The 18620-nt window shown below is 42.9% G+C and overlaps 1 protein-coding gene across 8 annotated transcripts in view; it reads right to left on the reverse strand.

The window, feature by feature from the left end:
* The window catches only part of MAP3K7 (mitogen-activated protein kinase kinase kinase 7), a 44794-nt gene extending 30320 nt beyond the window's left edge, over positions 1-14474 (reverse strand). For all 8 annotated transcript variants that reach the window (XM_018572054.1, XM_018572056.1, XM_018572057.1 and 5 more), the window contains exons 1-5: positions 14290-14474; positions 8897-9007; positions 6886-6951; positions 4423-4468; positions 514-652 (exon numbers count right to left, since the gene is read on the reverse strand). In XM_018572054.1, coding sequence (XP_018427556.1) covers positions 514-652; positions 4423-4468; positions 6886-6951; positions 8897-9007; positions 14290-14376 — 449 coding nt within the window. In that variant the 5' untranslated portion in view covers positions 14377-14474. The remainder of the gene's footprint in view (positions 1-513; positions 653-4422; positions 4469-6885; positions 6952-8896; positions 9008-14289) is intronic.
* Between the last annotated feature and the right edge of the window lie 4146 nt (positions 14475-18620).

The following is an 18620-nucleotide window of genomic DNA, read 5'->3' on the forward strand; positions in this document are numbered from 1 at the left end:
AATATTTTTGTTAGAATGTTAGAACTTTTCTTTCACTTCCTGTCTCCGTACACTTGTCAGTGGTGATTAAAAAAAACAAAAAAAGCCCGATATAGGTTCTAATCCTTTCCCATTCAATTAGAACATGCCCTCTAATGCTATGAGCTTAACAAATGAAGACACTGCTCATAGGAAGTGAGGAAAAATCTCCCCAGTAGCTACACAGACAACAATGCAAATAGCTGGCAGAGGTTCTAAATCCTACCTCATACCCACAAGATCAGAGACCACAGATCTCTAATAACAGTCTCATTCTGCTCATCAAAGATATATCTAAAAGGATGAAAGGAAACGGGCGTAACCGTGAGTTGCATTGGGCATCCGATCGGGTCCGCTTGAAAAAGCCGACAGGAGTGGCTGTGTGAAAGGGGCCTTAGTTTACTTATTACCTTTCACATTATAAATTGAACTGCATCTAAACAGTAAAAATATACAAAACAAAAAAGTTTCACAAAACAATAAATATGAACTTACTTTGGTGGCTTAAGGTCCCTGTGAATAAGAGCCTTTGGCTTCATGTTGTGTAAATATGCCACTCCTTGGGAACACTGTAAACACCAACTCATCGCATGAGCAGCTGTGTAGAAAGGCAGGGGCTCAGCACCATGCAGAACTGTAAAACAAGATGGAAACGTAAGAACAGCATAACACATTCAACGGGGAACTGTTTGATGCAATGTAACACCGGTGGACCTAAACTCAAAAAGATAAGATTTGCAATGGCTTAGGGACCAGTGCCTTTGCTATACCCTTAAAAAACGGGAGGGCACAAACTAGCATCCTCCCGTTACCCTAAGCTCAGTATACCGCAAGCTGCAGCTCGCGGCATACTGAGACGCCACAGTACACCGCAAGCTACTGCTCGCGGTATACTGAGACGCCGCAGCTGAAGCGGATCCCGACAATTATGTCTGGATCCGCCCAGCTGCCTGAGTGACAGCTGGCTCTGCCTATCTAGAGGCAGAGCCAGCTGTATCCGCCCCCTTCGCCGTCCGATCCGCCAGTCAGCGCTGGCGGATCGGAGTGGGGGGAATTCAGCCCCTCCCCTGTCACGGCAGAGAGCCGTGACAGGATCGAGAAGTGAGCGAACGCCAATTCAGCACTGAGAGAAAAATAAGCAAACACTACTGGAAATATATAGAACGATGCTGAGCAGTAACCGTTTCACAAAACAGCTTTCAGCATCTTGGCTAGACTAATAAGAGATGAAACAAACAATGTCTGCTGCAGATCAGTAGAGTCAGTACAACTGAGCCAATCTAGAGAGCTCAGCAACAAGCTCAGGAACTATTAAGTTAATGTAAAAAAATACGTCAGTGTCCATGAAACCTTAGAATTATTGTCAATCGTATGTGATGTAATGCAATGTTAGGCAAAGGGTATGAATGCTTGTAAAATCAACACTTTCAAACACTTATGACACCCAATTTGTTTCCTGAAGAATTCCATTGCAACAGCAAGGGGACAAAAACATTAATGGGCTAAAACACTTTTCTAGCACTGATGAGTACTAAATGTTGGCAACTAAAACAGGTCCGTCTCTACTCGCCACAATATATAGTCTGTTTATAGAGCAGATAAATATTGGAATTACAGATGTTGTCAAAGACAGGTTATGGCGTTTTACAACATACATGAAATAAACCTACATAAGCTGACTGCTAAATGCCAGGTTAAACATGCTTCATTTTTAGGGAATTATACTGGATGATAGCCAGAGGCTTCACTTGGCCAAATCATTTGTAAAAGCCCAACTGGAGTTTAAAAAAAAGTAACCAGATACACCAAATACTGCACAGAGAGCCAAAATGTATCTGTCTTACTGTTAATAGTAACAGTAGTTACTATTTTACTAGTTAGATTGCTCCCCTGTACTAATCCAAATACCACCACCCTGGTATTCAGCTGCGCGGAAGCAGCAACTTCACTGTGCATTCTGACACTTTCTGCTTAGGCACAGCTAGAACAATGCATTCAGCAAAAAGCAGGAGAATTGCTGATAGCGCAGCTCTTGCCTTGACTGAACAGGAGGGGTGCCAGACTGCTGCATCCACATAAAGAGCAAAAGTCCTGTCTTCTGCTGATTGCCAGTGGAGCAAACCTTAGACAGGGGGATAGACAGGTCAGAAAGTAACTGCATAAGCAGATTAAACCTTGCCATGGGACTCCATTTACACAACTGTTTTACCTAATCAGACAGCATTTTTGTCACACTATGAGCAGTAAAATGTATCGCTTATCATTGTAGTAATTAACCACAAAATATATGGAAATGAAAAAAGGATTTCTGTACTTGCTGTAAAATCCTTTTCTTAGAGTGCATTGAGGGACACAGGAATTCAAATACTGTTTGATCATACTGCCACCTACAGGATATTGCACACTGGCAAAAAAAACAAAACTGTACGACAGCCCTTCCTCTACCCAGCATGCCTTAGTTTTTAGCAAGCAAGAACAGAAGTAGAGAGGGCTGGGACTCCAAGAAAAGGTTTTTATGGAGAGTACAGAAATCCTATTTTTTTCTCATCTAATGAGGGACATTGGAATTCAGATACTGTCAACACATCCAAAAGTATTCCAACTGAGGGGTGAGCAACACAGCAACAATTGCTAACAAGCCCAATAAGAGAGCTGAGGACTGCCTACAGCCAAGGAGTACTGGAAGGACATATGTTTGTCACCAACGCTGAAACCTAAAGAATCCTGATCCGGCCAGATCTTGCAGGTGTTCTGCCCTTCAGGAAGGTACTGACTCCAAAGATCCATGGAGCTAATTCTCTTTGCAGGAGGTCATCTGAGTGTCCCCCAGTGGGAATGTCAGAAAAAAGAGCAAGGATGTACACAAGAGCCAAATGCAGAGAAGTAGCAGTTGTGCACAGGCAACACTAAGAATCCAGGTACTTATTTAGGTAGAGAGCAGTAAAAGCTGGATGGATACCATGAGGGTTGTTCTTGTTTTAATGTCCTAAGGACAGGGTATCTCCCTGAGGAAGGGAGTGGTGGCCCAAATGGGGCACAGCTCCAGGAACCGAGCTGACACCTAGCCTGGAGCAAGGCGTCCAGGGTTGTGAGAAATCCAAAAAGATACTGGGAAAGGTGCATTAATTAATCTGCATCAGCACCAGGGGGAATACAAACGAGCAGCTAAAGCAATGCCCTCTACACCTGAATGCCAGAGAAGAAAATTACCCAAGGGCCCATCAGGGTTTACAATCAGCCCCTCAATTGTAGAAGTGAAGGCACACCTTCATTAGAAGGGCTTAGCCACTCTCTGACTTAAAGCACTACAGGCTGAGGGTCAAGCTTGGATTTAGTTCACCACTCCCATGGCATTCCTAATCATGGTATCCCTCTGTGTCTATGTGCAAACATGTTGTGGCCACGTAGCGGTGATGCAAATAGACCAAGGTGAGGGGCAAGGCCTCAGGTAATCACAAACCCAGGCAGCTGGTGCTGATGAGGTGGCTGGAAGTGAACCAGGTCACTGAAGGCAGCTGGAGATTCACGTGTTGCTTATAAAGCAATGTGATGGTACTCACCCTAAGCTAAATGGTAGGAAAGAGAGTGCCGAACACACATGTGCAACTTCACACAGATGACGCCAGCGCTCAATTCCTCAGTGCTAATCCATTCTGCAGTGAAACTGGCGGGGGCAGGAAAACTGAAAGGTGCCCAACAGTGCAACAGTGAAGCAGCTCCTAGTGCATCAGCACAAACAGCCTTGCTTAACAAAGTGAGTCTTTAGAGACATTCAAATGTTGAGGAAAGGCCACAGTTCTGGACATGAAAAAGACTGACTACATTTCACCAGTACACAAAAGGTTTATAAAGTGTCACAATGCAGATTCAAGTGCCTGAAAGCCACTAGTGCCACCAGTACAGTTCAGCTGGGTTGAACTAACACTTCAAAATCTGGCTTAGGAAAGGCCAATCTGCATAGCTGCTATGTAGAGACCAGTTCAAGTAGCAATCTAGAGATGAATATTGATTGATGTTGATAGAAAATGAAAGAAAGACATTCATCCGCCTTAGGAAACTAGCACAAAAACGAAGGCATGCTGGGGCTAGGTGAGGGTTATCCTGGGGCTGGTATGTATACCCCAACACTATCTGAATTCCTATGTATCTCCATGGACTTGAAAAAATAATTTTATGTGAATTAGCCAAGTTAAGAAACTTGGAGGTAGGTAACTGCACCTCTCTAGCTGACTGGACTCCCATATTTCTGAATGATACCTTATATCATAAAACTACTGTTGTATACATCCAGCTTCAGGTATATGCAACGGAGAAAGGAAAGTGCACTTTTTCTTTGGTAAGTCTGTAAGATGCAAGTGAATCCAACTTTCTCTAGTCAAGTGGAAAATATCACAAATTACTCACCATTATACAGTGAGCCGCCTTCAGCATATTCCATAACAAGACAAACCTAAGACACAGAATATAAATCTTTAGGTATTTTATGTGCATGCATTCGGCAATAATTTGGAACATAAAAAATAGCACACAGAACAGAGATGAAATAATACTATTGCTTTGCAAAAACCTGGTGAAAGAAACCATTCTTATTAAATTATTTCTTTCAAAGTGCATGCATTAAAAGTTGCCTTGACAACCAAATACTCTGAACACAATTATACAGTAGATAGAAAAACACAGCATAAGACTGATTGTAATTAGAGTTAATCTACAGGCAAGCAAAATCAATCCAATCAAAATGTGATAAAAACATATAAAGATCTGAAATAGTCAAAGAGATATGTTATTATAGAACAGCAAAAGGGAACCATAATCCTAATGTTTTGTAGAAGATTAATTTTAAATAAACAATATTAACAATGTGTATGTGGTTTCTAAGTACACATGAACAGTCTTTTAATCCTCAATTTTGTAAAAAAAAAGAAACCAGAAAAAAAACAGTGTGTGTGTCATATAATATAATTTTAATTTTTTTTACTCAAAATAATGTTTTTTTTTGTAGTTAAAAGAGAATTATAGGGTAAGTGTTTTTCCCCATAGTTCTCTTAAGGGTCATGGGAGGACATATACTAACCTCCTCCCATGACCCAAAGCTCAGTCTATTGCGAGCTACTGCTCACGGTATACTGAGACCGCCGCAGCCGGGGCGGATCCCGACATTACTGTTGAGATCCACCCAGCTGCGTGAATGACAGCTGGCTCTGCCTATCTAGAGGCAGAGCCAGCTGTACCCGCCCCTCTCCCGTCCGTTCCTCCAGAATCCCTGCAGGGAGCCGTGAGAAGTGCGCAAGCGACGGTATGTGTTCGCTCACTTCCCGATCTATTGAGCCGACGTGTCGGCTCAAACTATAAGGATGAGTGATTTTCACTCACCTCATAGTTCTCCTTTAAAGTAAGGCTCTTAATACAAGGCAGGGAAAGCAAGAACATATACATCATGTGTGGTATATGAACTCAGGTGTATGTGCTACAAGATGGTCACCCAGGATACCAACCACTGAGCAATGGATAATCACCATATTGACAAGGTTTGTATGAGATTTGTGTAGCCGCATGCAGCTGCCTATACATTAATATGAGAGCAAGTGGCTACATGTCGACCCGAATTTGCACATCCATACAGGTAGGGATGCAAGCTCATGAACGTTAGCATGTAGCCACTTGCCATCATACAAATGTATAGGCAGCTGCATGCGGCTACACGAAGCAGCATTCCCTCCCAAATGCAGGTTTTTGCATGGTGTGTACGCTGTATGGCTGTGCATGTCTCTGTAAATGATGTCTTATAGTAATATGGAGTGTTGCAATACTTTATTGTTGGAAAAGCTAATCTAGGGCTGCCAAACGTTCTCAAAGTAAATTAGTATGCCATTTTTTTTTTACCTGTTAATTTTCAGTGTTAATGTAAACCTGTCATGACAGAATTATGTATGCCGTCACTGCTGACCTCTGTTTGAGAATTGTAGTTCCCTGATGGGCGTGCTAATGCTTTGGGTACAGAATCATTGACCTGGGAGATGCACAGAGAAAAGCAATCTTAACAATATTTTGCAGCATGCTTGTTTTGGGTCTGTGACTTAAAATTATTAAAGCCTGACAGAACCAGGCAGCTAGTATTTTCAGAAGGAGGTCATCAATGGCAGCCCCTGAAATGTGGTGAAGCTTCAGTAGAAGGTTGGGGAAGGACACATGTGAATTGGTTATGGATAGTAGCTGATCATCGACAAACATGTACAGTTTGATTTCTCTGTCTCCAGCTTTGAAATTGTTTATATTAGGAAACGGAACCAAAAAGGGGCCAATAGCAAAGTAAAATAGTTGCCTAGTGCCCTGACTAATGTGGATTTAAGAGAGGGCTGTCATAGGTTGGGAATTTTATATACATTATCAGAAACACACCTAAAAAGGAATAAACCTCACTCAAAACTACTTAAAACAATAGCAGACATTTAGGGCTTGTTCACACGCGTTACAGTGCGTGCTGGCGCGGTTAGCTGTTGGAATGCACTGTATCGCACAGTAAACTCCCCCCCCCCCCCCCCAGGCAGCCACCCCCCCTCCCAGAATGTGGGCACATTAACGCCCATGTTCCGGTCCAGTGCGATTGAAAAAAATAGTGCATGCAGCATTTTTTCTGATCGCACTGGACCACAACACAGGCACTGATGTGCCACACACTCTGGTGTGGGCGAGGGGAGTGGCTGTGGTGCCATTAACTTCAACGCACAGCCACACCCCCTCCCACCCCAGACTGCAGGGGGAAGTTTACTATGTGATACAGTGCATTCCAACAGCTAACCTCGCTGGAACACACTAACTATCGTGAACAAGCCCTTAAGAAAATAACCTTAAATAAATATTACTTACAGGATTTAGGCAGGCTCCATACAACTTCACAATATTTGGGTGATTCACACGTGACAACTGTCGAAGCTAAAATAAAACATAATAATCTACGTTGTGGGGGAAAAAAAATAGCAAAAGTGCAAGTGTTTGTTTTGTAACACCACATCAAGACATAGTCTATGAGCAAAATACATAGAAATAGTTTAAAAACAATGGTTCCAAGAGCTTCTCGGAAAGCCACACCATTCTTAAAACAAACAAAAAAAACTACATGAACAGCAATTCACTGTATTTTTAAAACTCTAAATTCCACAAGAGATGTAAAAAACAAAAAAAATATTAGCAAGGGTTCAGCGCTAAGCCCAGGATCAGAAACAATCAGCTCTTAGGGGGTGTACTGTAGAAGCGATTGCAAACAGAATGCTCTCCTAAAGTAAAATGCATATGATCACTCTTGAGCTTTCCAATTTCTCTATTTCACATAAAAGTTGCGCTAATGTGATATTTTATTCAGCTCACTTAATTATATTTTGGGGCAAAAATATGGGGGTGCGCAACTTGTGAAAAAACAATGGTAAAAAATACAGGAGAAATGCTTTTTTTCCCCCTAATTTGTTTTTTAACTTGTATTGCATTAAAAACCAAAAGGAAATACAAATGTGGATCCAAATCTGTTACCAAATTAAGCCTTAGCTCTCTCTCAACAACAAATAAGTGTATAATATATTAAGGCAGACTACAAGACCTAAAAAATACAACATGAGGAAGGAAGACATTGCTTTAAAAAAAAAAAAAAGAAAAAAGAAGAAGAAGAAGTCTCTGGGTTTCAGGGATATTTAGGGAGAATAAGGCCCAGGGACTAAAGAGGTGAAAGTAAGTGCCGTGATAACTGACAGTAGGGGCCCTAGCACCCAGCCATCTGTGGCCGCACAGCGTAGGTTCCAGCATATTTCTGTCGCAAGGGAGCCACAGGTGCTACATACAGCCTTCCATAAAAGTCAACAGATGTACGTGGGTATACGTGCAGACAGTCTGCATTTGAGGTTGTGTGCTGGTAATGGTTTATGCAAGTCCTACGTACAGTATACCTGTGTACAGCCAATGACTTCTATGCGGAAGATGTACTCAACATCTATGTTCCCTGGTGGCAGAAATACGTCTGGAATTTACATAGTACGGCCACAGGTGGCTCGGGTGCAAAAGCCCTTAAAAGGAATATGAATGATAACTTATATTTTAAGGATCTTTACGCAGTCCCGATGAAGGTAATTGGCTCCTAATAACATAACTAAGAACCTGCAGCAAGCTTTCATGCAGTACCCACTGATACTCAGTAATGGGCACCAGAAGCATGCACTGCTTTTATCGCACACAAATTCTGGTCCCGGAACATTATTCTCAGTGTATTTTTATGATTTTAACAATGAAAAGAGTCAGTCACTTGTCACTACAAAACAGAGGAAAATATCCATCAGTCGTAGATTTTTGCCTTTAAAGTGGACCTTTAACCCCATTCACTAAAAATCAGCTCTGCATGCCGATATGAAATCATCTTACTTTCATTAGACAAACAAACATTTTTCTTTACCTTACAATTATCGTTTTTCCACTTCCTGGTCCACTTTAGCACAAATGATGTAATTGTACCCAAGCATTGCATACTGGGAAGGTTACATAAACAGAGCATTGCAGGGAAATCTCATCTGTAATCTCACGAGATCTCAGGGAAAGACATTTTCCTCCCGAGATGGCGTGCATGGTCACATGTCCTACTCACATGTGCCAGAGTTCCAGCTAATATAGGGAGATATTTTAATCTGCCCTTAGTAAAAAAAAAAAAAAAAAAAAAATGCCCACTGTGAGAAGAATGGGGAGGAAAGGAAAAGTAAGGTATGCAAAGAATAAAAAGCTAGCAATTATTACTAAACATTTCTAAAGGTGTATTTGTTGTCATATTAAAGCTATGGGAAAGTTCCTCTTTGATGCCTGTATCACCTTGAAATGACAGAAAATGGTTGGGTGTGTACAATACCTCTACAATAAAGGCTTTTCTTTCAGATTCACTTTCTATTTGCTTGATAGCTACATCTTTTCCTCGCCATTTTGCTTTGCAGACAACACCAAAGGTGCCTCTTCCAACTACCTGTTAGTAAAGAGAACAGACTGTGTTAAAAGCAGACCTCTATGGTTTTGACTAAATCAACACGGGTATAAAAACTCAATTATTAAGCTCAGTAAGTCAAGAGGTGAATAAACCACAAATGCTGAGCAGCCAATACAAAAATGACACTGCCGTTGTACCTTTGCAATGACGCCATGCAACACTGAATTCTCAAATCGTCAAAGCCCATGATCTCAACTGCATGATGGCATACATAAGCCTTGACTGAGAGATAAGCCCCGCCCATCACACACACACCAATGTTCGAAAGACCAATGCAAAAACCTCTGTAAGGCCTCATTCACACTGCTGCACATATACGCGCGTATTGTACCATATGCAGCACATGCAAATAAATGTATCCATACACAAAGCTGCGTATGGAGCCATATATTTGCGTAGCGTACAAATGCACAAAAACAGAATGGAACAGAGATGCTTCCGGACAGCGTATTGCTGTGTACTTACGCGCATATACGGATGTTTACGCACATACGCGTGTATAGTGCATTGCAATTTCTATCACGAATGATGCATTCTGGGATTGCATATAGTGCGCGTATATGCGTATACATACGCACGTATATACGCAATATACAATTTTGCTCTTGCGTTGTGTGTGAATGAGGCCTTAATGATCTAAGATTTGACTGCTGTATGCTGGTGCGGGGCTCAGCACCAACTGGTTTATATACCTCATTTTCCTAGGATTAAGGGGTCCCTGGGTGGAGAAATAAAAATATCTGAGGAATAAAAGAACTCCGTCATAGGCTGTCAGTGCTGAAAATGCTAGATACCTGGCTGTCTAGCTGCAACAGTCACAAAACAATTAAGAGTCAGTCAAACAAGGACTAATGAGCTAAGTATTTGTTCTGGTTTGAGGGCTTGTTCACACCATCCAATGCGTTCGGGGCACGGTTCCATGCCATGAACGCACTGGATCACATAAACAAAGGCTCCCTGAATTCTGGGGCGGGAGAGGGCATCGTGGTGCCATTCATGTCAATGGCACCACAGACATACCTCCCGCCCGCACCGAATGCATGGCACCACAATGCTCCGAGATCCAGTGCGGTACAATCGCAAAAAATAGTGCACGCACCACCATGCCCCTTCCCGCCCCAGAAAGCGGGGAACCTTTTTTTTTTGCGATCCAGTGTGCTCATGGCAACGAACCGTGTCCTGAACACATTGGATGGTGTAAACAAGCCAAAATAGCTGTTATGTTCTGCTCTGGTAGACTGACTCAAGTATTGATGCTAAATATACATGGCAGCCAAGCAACCAGCATTTTCAGTAAGAGGCTGTCAGCCAACATATTGTGACTTTTCTTGCACTCACCACAAGGTGAAGTGACAGGGCCCACCGATGCCAGACTGACTAGCTCCTGGATTTTACAGCAATTTGCTAATCCTCAGGTTTAACATAACATTTGCCATTGTATATACTTTGCTTCCATTTCCACTATGCTGTGTCACAGAAACACAAATCCATGTGAATTACGCACTATGACACTCTATATATTATTCAAATTCACAGCAGGTCTGTAATAAAAGAAACATACTTGTTCAATCAAAGGTTTACCAATGTACATACAGTCAATGACACATATGGAAATAACTCATGGTCAGAGACCTAATAAAATGACAGACCATATAAATAAACAGACAGGTGTGCCTTAGGAACACAAAACAGACACCAAATCTGCAGCCTGCTCCTTGGAGACCATGAATAACTAGCCAATGTATAGGTGCCTGTGCTGCTACACTACCTGTTCTAAGATGACAATCTGTCATCAATCTGACCATTCAAGGATTCACTCCCTAGATACTTGGTTTGTCTCTGGGTCTCTGGATGCAACAGTATCAAAGGAGTTACAGAAATTGAAATAAACCTCATCAATTGCACCTCCCTAATGAACTGTTCTGGTAACCCTATCAGAAATCTGACATTTGTTTGCTAGGATTACTCCACAGGGACACTGGGATGCCTTGGTTTATGCACATACCAGGGCACAAGGTAATGAATTATTCTTCTTTGCAACATTTCCATTAATTATATCTCTGCTGGAAAGAGCAGGCATATAATACTCGACGTACTGCTTACAATCACTTTTCGCCACGTCAGCAGTATAACACTGACATACTCCACAAGCAAGACAATATGCACAGCATCCATGGAGTACTGTGGCTTTAGATACTCGACATCCTTATTTTAAAAGACAACCAAAATCGGGTCATTGAACACTTGATGTTTGCTTAGAATCTGTAGGGGGATTGCACAATATTATGGGTCTATAGCAACCAGATACCAGCATACAATAAAGTTAATGTCAGGTTGCTAAGAGAAATTTAGACTAGGGTTGCACTGATACCGGTTTTTCGGTATCAAGTACGAGTAACAATACTTTGCTTTTGGTACTCACCGATACAGAATACCGACACCGGTGCTTCCGCTGGCATGGAGCAGGCTTTCTGGGCAATCAGGAAGCCGGGCGGTGGGTAATGACATGCCGCCCGGCTTCCTGATTGCCCAGGAAGCAGGCTCCAATGTTGATTGCCCGGGAAACCGGCTTCCCGAGCCAACAGCATTGAGACGGCTGAACAGCCAATCAGGAAGCAGGGAGGCGAGTCATTACTCGCTGCCCAGCTTTCTGAGTGCACGGGAAGCTGGCTTCACGGTCCCTTACGGCACTGCCGGTCAGAGGATATCTTCCTCTGACTGGAAGTTCCGGTATCAGGGAAGGTATCGGAGCATTTCGTCGAGTACGAGTACTCACCCAAATGCTTGGTATTGGTGCATTCCTAAATTTAGACAGTTATTTCAGGCACTGCAATTAAAAAGGACCAACCTTGGCAGTATAATGGCTTGCTCCTTAGCACTGTAGGCTTTAAGGCTAAAGTCACACTAAGTGCGATTACATGCGTTTAAAATGGTTTTCGAATGACTTCCAATGAATCCATTCACACCTTGCATTTAGATGCTTTTATCTGAAGTCAGTTTAGGGCTGCAAGTAATAATTATTTTAATAATTGGTTGCACGATTCATTTTTCAATAATACGATCAAAAAAAAAAAAAAAATTAAATATCATCCTTTATTTAAAATAAAATTCACAAATGCAGTGTTACAAACAAAAAAAACTTTACTTCAGAATAAAAGTGCATGCACAATCTTTTGCAATCGCACCCCACTGGAATGCATAGCATTGTGGTACCGCACATTGCAGTGCAGGCTATTGCACCGTGGACGGGGGTGCAATCGATTGCAATGTCTAAACGCACCAAAACGCATATAAATGCAAGATATTTGCTGAGGTAATATGATAAAGCCAAGAAGATAACATAACTGAGATTGATGTCCCCTTAGAAAATAGGGGGTATATATCATACAACAAGGACTGAAAGGGTAAAGTACTTATTGCATATCTACAGGGCATATAACAGTCAGATATAATGTCAGTAGCGATACAGTACCAATAGGTGGTGGTTGCAATGAACCCCTCAGCACTTCTAAAATATAATGTGCTGTCAATCTAAATGGGAGCACAAGGTTCTCTCTCTCTCTGGAGAAGTGAAAAATGTATCAATAAATGGCAACCGCCTCTTGAAAATTCTAGACACACTTTGCTCAGAAGTAAGATCCAGCTCTGCATCCAGTCTCTCTAGACACATCAATTGACAAAGATCACGCAGAAGTCCATCAATGGTTGGAGGGTATGAGGAGCGCCATTCCCGCATTATGCGTCTCCTTGCCAATAAGAGACATATATTAATCCACTGCCGGCCAGTCCGAACCCTGATAGCGGAAGGATTGTTAAATCCCAGTAGCTAAATAATAGTAATAATGTGTCGGAAAGGAGCTGGTGGCCCTGAGCACCTAGGACCAGAAAGTTTGGATCACAGGGTAGGACCACAGACAGTGAAATAGCGAGGCAGCTGGTTCACCATATTTGGGGCAACTATGGCTAGAATGTGGTTCGCCTTTCATTTGAAACGTATAGTAAGCTCTGTGAATGATTTTAAATTGGGTTTCTCTCCATTGTTTTTGGACACAGATCTAACAGTGCGATAACCAGTGAGGATTTTGTTTACTAATCCTGCACCCAATTGGCAATATTAGACTTTTCCCAAGGGGCTATGGTGTTGTCCAACAGGAAAGGGTAATTAGCTGAGATGGAGACTCAAGTTTTCGCATTTAAATAACTTTTTCTTTCATTTTAGACCCTGGACCAACATGAGCACTTAGGGCAGGTTCACACTATTTTCTGGTTCAGATCTGGTCCGGAAAATGGTGTAAACCTGCCCACAGTTCCAGTGCATTCCAGACAAGACAACATGAGACCTGCAGTATTTTTCTGGTCTGGAACGGACTGTGCTAGTGTGAACAGAGGCCAGAAATAGCATAGGACTACATTACAATGCATGTTGGGCCTGGAAACAACCTGGATGTGGTGCGAATGGGCCCTTATCCCAAGCAATGCAAGGATAGCTCCACTGCAAGGGTTAATAAAAAATGTACCCAGAGTTCCTATTTCACAAGCTGAACAGTGTTTTTGAAAGTGCCAGGGCACCTTGACTGCGAAGGGTGTATAAAAAAATTATATATATATATATACACACACACACACACAAAAGGTGAACTCACCCTTTAACCCTTTGCACTCCAGTTGTGCTAAAACTACATATCTTACAATGCCTGTGGCTGGCAGTCATGCAATGTCTCATGAGACTTGTAGTTCCACAACAGCTGGAGTGCTGAGGTTGCCTACTGCTGCAACCTTCCTTAACCTATAAATAAAAGCTATGCTATATGTACACTTTAATGATTGGGTGTAATCGTGAATACATGATTTAAAGGGCCTGCCTGATTGAATAGAAATTGACTGGATAGTTCAGGTGGGTCCTCAAACGGCAAAGTTTTGTAAAAAAAATGTCAAGTTGCTTGCACAGAGATTGTATGGACAGATCCTAACGTCTATTGTAAGCAATAATAGATACATTCAATTCCTTCTACACGTTACAAGCTGAGCACACTTCACCTTCAGATTAACCTATCCAATCACTTTATATCCAATCAGGCAGACTCTTCCACTACATAGTTGTTGGTCGTCTCTGATACAATGTTCCTCCTGAAAGCTGTGTTTGTAGTCACCACTGACAACAAACAGGAAGTGAACACTGACAGCTGAAGGTAAACACACCTGCCGTGACAACGCCAGGTGACATGCAGTGGCACGGTGCCCCCTAAACCACCGACACTCACCTCTTCCACCTCGATCTCCTTGTAGTCGATCTCCTCGAAGTTGAGCACTGGAGGGGTTTCAATCATGTCAGCGGAGGAGGCAGACATGCCGTGCCTTCACCGGTCGAATACGGGCCTTCGCCAGAGGCTTACGGTAGCGGCTCTTGCAACAAGGTCCGGGGCCACCGTACACTCTGGCTTTACTGGCGGCAATTGAGTGCTTGTTTTTGTTGTTACCCTTTAAAAATATTCACTAAATACATTGACATCAGTTCCTGCCCATAAGGAGCTTACAATCCAAGGTACCTATCTCACATACATAAATACAGATACTAGGGCGCATATAAAAATACATAGGTTGCTATTGCTGGAGTCTTCTTTTAGTGTCTGTTCACACTAGCCACTGTGCAGAACGCATGGCACTGTGCACTGTAAAAAAAAACAAAAAACTTTATTGAAATGACACAAGTGACATTTCATTCAGTTCTATTGGCACAGCGGGGTGTGAGACTGTTGTTCCACTTCCCATCTTGCTGCCCAAAATAAAGTAAGGCATGCTTTTTTCAGCGCACACCACTGCAATGATGGTGGTGTGAATGGTGGCCATCTGTGACAAGGCAGATTGCCTTGTCTTGTGTTGGGGCTGTTCTGGAAACAATGGCCAATGCAGCCACATAGCGTGCTGTGTTAATAGACCCTTAACCCCTTGCCGTCCACCCATTGTAAAAATACGGACGGGCGGCGGATGCTTCCCGGCGGGTGGACGTACATGTACGTGATATTTGTTTTGCTCGTGCGCGCCGAGCAGAATCCCACCGGGAGTGTAAACAGCCATTACCGGCTGTTATCATAGGCGTCTCTACGGGGGGGGAGCAATTACAGCTTCACTCTTGCCAGCTGACAAGTCGGGCACACGGTCACTCTGCGTTACATTGCTGTCCTCCGCACTTTGCGTTACATTGCTGTCCTCCGCACTTTGTGTTACATTACTGAGCTCCGCACTTTGCATTACATTGCTGCCCTCCGCACTTTGCGTTACATTGCTGCCCTCTGCACTTTGCGTTACATTGCTGCCCTGCGCACTTTGCGTTACATTGCTGCCCTGCGCACTTTGCGTTACATTGCTGTCGTCCACACTTTGTGTTCCATTACTGAGCTCCGCACTCTGCGATACGTTATTGACCAATGCACTCTGCGTTATAACTGACCTCTGTCCCAATACTAAAAACCGATACCAGCACTTACATTTTTCAAATTGACTTAGGTGTCTTAGGTCCGGCTGGGGACCTTGCGGCCGCCTTCTGGGGAGCTATGCAATGCCTGTTTACAGCGCTTCTGCCACCCGCACATCTCCCCAATCTTATGTGCCCCCCCTATATATTGTTCCTAGAGTCGCCGCTGGCTGTTATATACAAGTGTTCGGCCGGCCAATCGCTTGTATTACCAGGCACAGTGCGGGCCTTCTCTGTCTGCTGCCACGCCGCCCCCTCTGCTGCCACTGCTGGTTATCCTGGGCACTGCTGTCTCCCCTGCGGCCCCTAGGATCGAGACCACCGGCACAGCGGCTCTCTGTACTGAGAAGGAGGAGAGATCAGCATTTCCCCCGCTGCTGATCTCTCTTCCTTCTCTCTGTAAAGACAAGCGATGTGTATTACATCTCTTTCACAGCAGATTGGAAAATTAGCAGCAGCCTGCAAAGAGAAGAACCCTGCGATTCAGGTACATGGCGGAGGTGCAATGTCTCCATGAATATGGGTGTAACATGAAACATGGTATAAAAGGTAAACTTAAAGTGATATTAAACCCTCAGATTTTTAACATAAACCAATACTGTAATGTGTGCCTTACTGTAATCCATGGTTGTTTCCCTTCCCTTTGCTGCTCTTCCTTTTAAATCCGTATCTCTTCTCATGCTGGGCAGAACTTCTGTTTTGCAGCAGACTGCCTTGTCTCTGGAATGGATACATGGTGTCTGTGTGCAGGTTCATAACCTGAGCCAGCACTACAGGAAGCGGCACTCAGCTGCAAAGGGAAGTTCTCCCCCAGCATGAGAAGAGATAAGGATTTAAAAGGAAAGAGAAGGGAAACAACCATGGATTACAGTAAGGCACACATTACAGTATTGGTTTATGTTAAGAAATCTGAGGGTTTAATGTCACTTTAACCTTAAATAACGCTGGCTACCTGCCTGTCAAACTGATTTAATGGCTTCAGTACTTTCAATCAGTCCTGGGATCTTGGACACTGTCCTGTAGTGTCCATGTACCACGGGATCCAGGGCACCTGTGCCAAGTTCTGACTGTAGGGTGGAGTGATCTCCTACCCAACAGTCACACTACTGTATAATCCTGAGATCAGCTCAGGAAGAGTAGCAGCACAACAGCTTGTGACCAACAAAGCGTATTCTTGTGCCCTTTGACACCAAAAATTTGGGGCTAAGTTTGCACCCACTGACAGCAAAGATGGGGCTTTTTTTTATCAAACTGATACTGATTTGGGTCTTATTTTCCTCCCACTGACACCATCGAAGGACTTAATGTATTCAACAAACACCAATGATGGGACCAATGATATGTCCACTTTCTCTTCAGTGGACCCCCAGGCCCTAGTTTGTTTAAAACATAGCAAAGCAGATATAGAAAGGTGCCACACTATAAGCCATACACAACTAAAACTGAACTCCAGACTTAACTTTTTTCTCACACCTGTAGCAAGACCTCTCCTGTGTTACATACAGTAGTATTTGAGGTTGAATAAAGACACAGGTCCTTCAAGTTCAACGTGTGTGTGTGCGTGCGTGCGTGTGTGTGTGTGTGCGTGCGCGCATGTGTATACTAGTCCCTGTGTATTCTAGTCTTTAATAGTACCTGTACCCCTGTATGTTATGATCTCTGAAGAACATATCTAAATTATTTTTTTAATGATTCAATACTCTCTGCTGATACCACTGCTTGTGGAAGAGAGTTCCAAAATGTAACCGTTTTAACTGAAAAAAAGGCCCCTATGCCCTTTGTGGTTAAATATTTTCTCCTCAATTTTAGGTGGCGGCCTAACCTATTGAAACTGATTACTCTCAATTCCCTGTAAACCTACATCTCCTCATTATAACCCCTCAAAGCTGCAGTAGCTATCTTGAGCCTGCCTTCATTTCCTGTCTGAATGACCTCCATTATTTATAAATTATTTCACTCCCTGATCTATACTGTCATTGCCTCCCCCCATAATCAATCAATTTGTTCCCGAGCTTTATGTGAAAGAACACATCCCCAGATCCCTTTAGACGTGTCTGCAATCAGTCAACAAATCTACATACTGCACAGCTTAAGTCTCCAGCACACAGTGGACAGAAGGAAAAACAGGCACATGTAAAGGGATCCCAGGGATGTGTTCGATCATGACAACAGTCTAACATGTAGAAAAGTATAAAATCACATATTATACACATATTAAAATGTACATAATGCATGACATAAATACAGAATGTACAATAAAAACAAATTTAACCCCCAAACCGGCCATCCCAAAATAACACACCCCCAGCTGCTGACAGAGAATAGTTTCCAGAACCTCAAAATGATTTCGTCCAATTTAGTCACACAGACTTAGAAATATGCAGGGCAGTGTCCCTGGATTTACTCTACGCATTTTGCAGGAGAAGGGACATTTGGGTTGTAATAAAAAGAACAGCCACTGATGCCCTGAGGAAGCCCTGTGGCTAATGAAAATTCGGATTTGTTCAAATCCAAATACCGAAAGGAATTCACTTTTGAACCTGAATCCGGAAAAACTAAATAACGAAAAATCCGCAACTAAATGAACCGAAACAAATTTTTTTGCCGGCTTACATGTCTAGTTCCTAGCCCTAAACATAATAAATAATGAAAAATGTATACACTAAATTTACATACCTTACATGTCCTTATATGTGCATTGCAAATTAGAGGAAGCCCTGTAGGGCTAAACGCGTGGAAAAAAGATTTGTCAAAACTTGTGTTGTGGTTTTTTTTTCAATTAAAGCACTTTTGTTTACGGTGTGCTGTGTTTATTTACAATTATATTGTATACAACTACCCCTTACTCACTCACAAGGGGGGAGGTAGCATCTGGGTGCCCTTTTTATAAAAGGGGGCACCCAGATTGAGATAAGCCTCTCTGCCTGCAGACCCGCCACAACCACTGGGCTAGGGATGTGGGAAAGAGGCCCATGTCCTCACCGAATGGTCCCCCCTGGCAAAGCACCCACCCCATGTTGAGGACATGTGGCCTGGTATGGTGCAGGCTCTGCTAGGCTGCTGCTCGGATCTAGGGTCTGGTAAGAGTTTCTAGGTGGGACCCCACGCTTTAAAAAAAAA

The sequence above is a fragment of the Nanorana parkeri genome, unplaced genomic scaffold (genome assembly GCF_000935625.1).
Source record: "Nanorana parkeri isolate BGI_ZX_2015 unplaced genomic scaffold, ASM93562v1 scaffold1919, whole genome shotgun sequence".
In the NCBI taxonomy this organism is placed as follows: Eukaryota; Metazoa; Chordata; class Amphibia; order Anura; family Dicroglossidae; genus Nanorana; species Nanorana parkeri.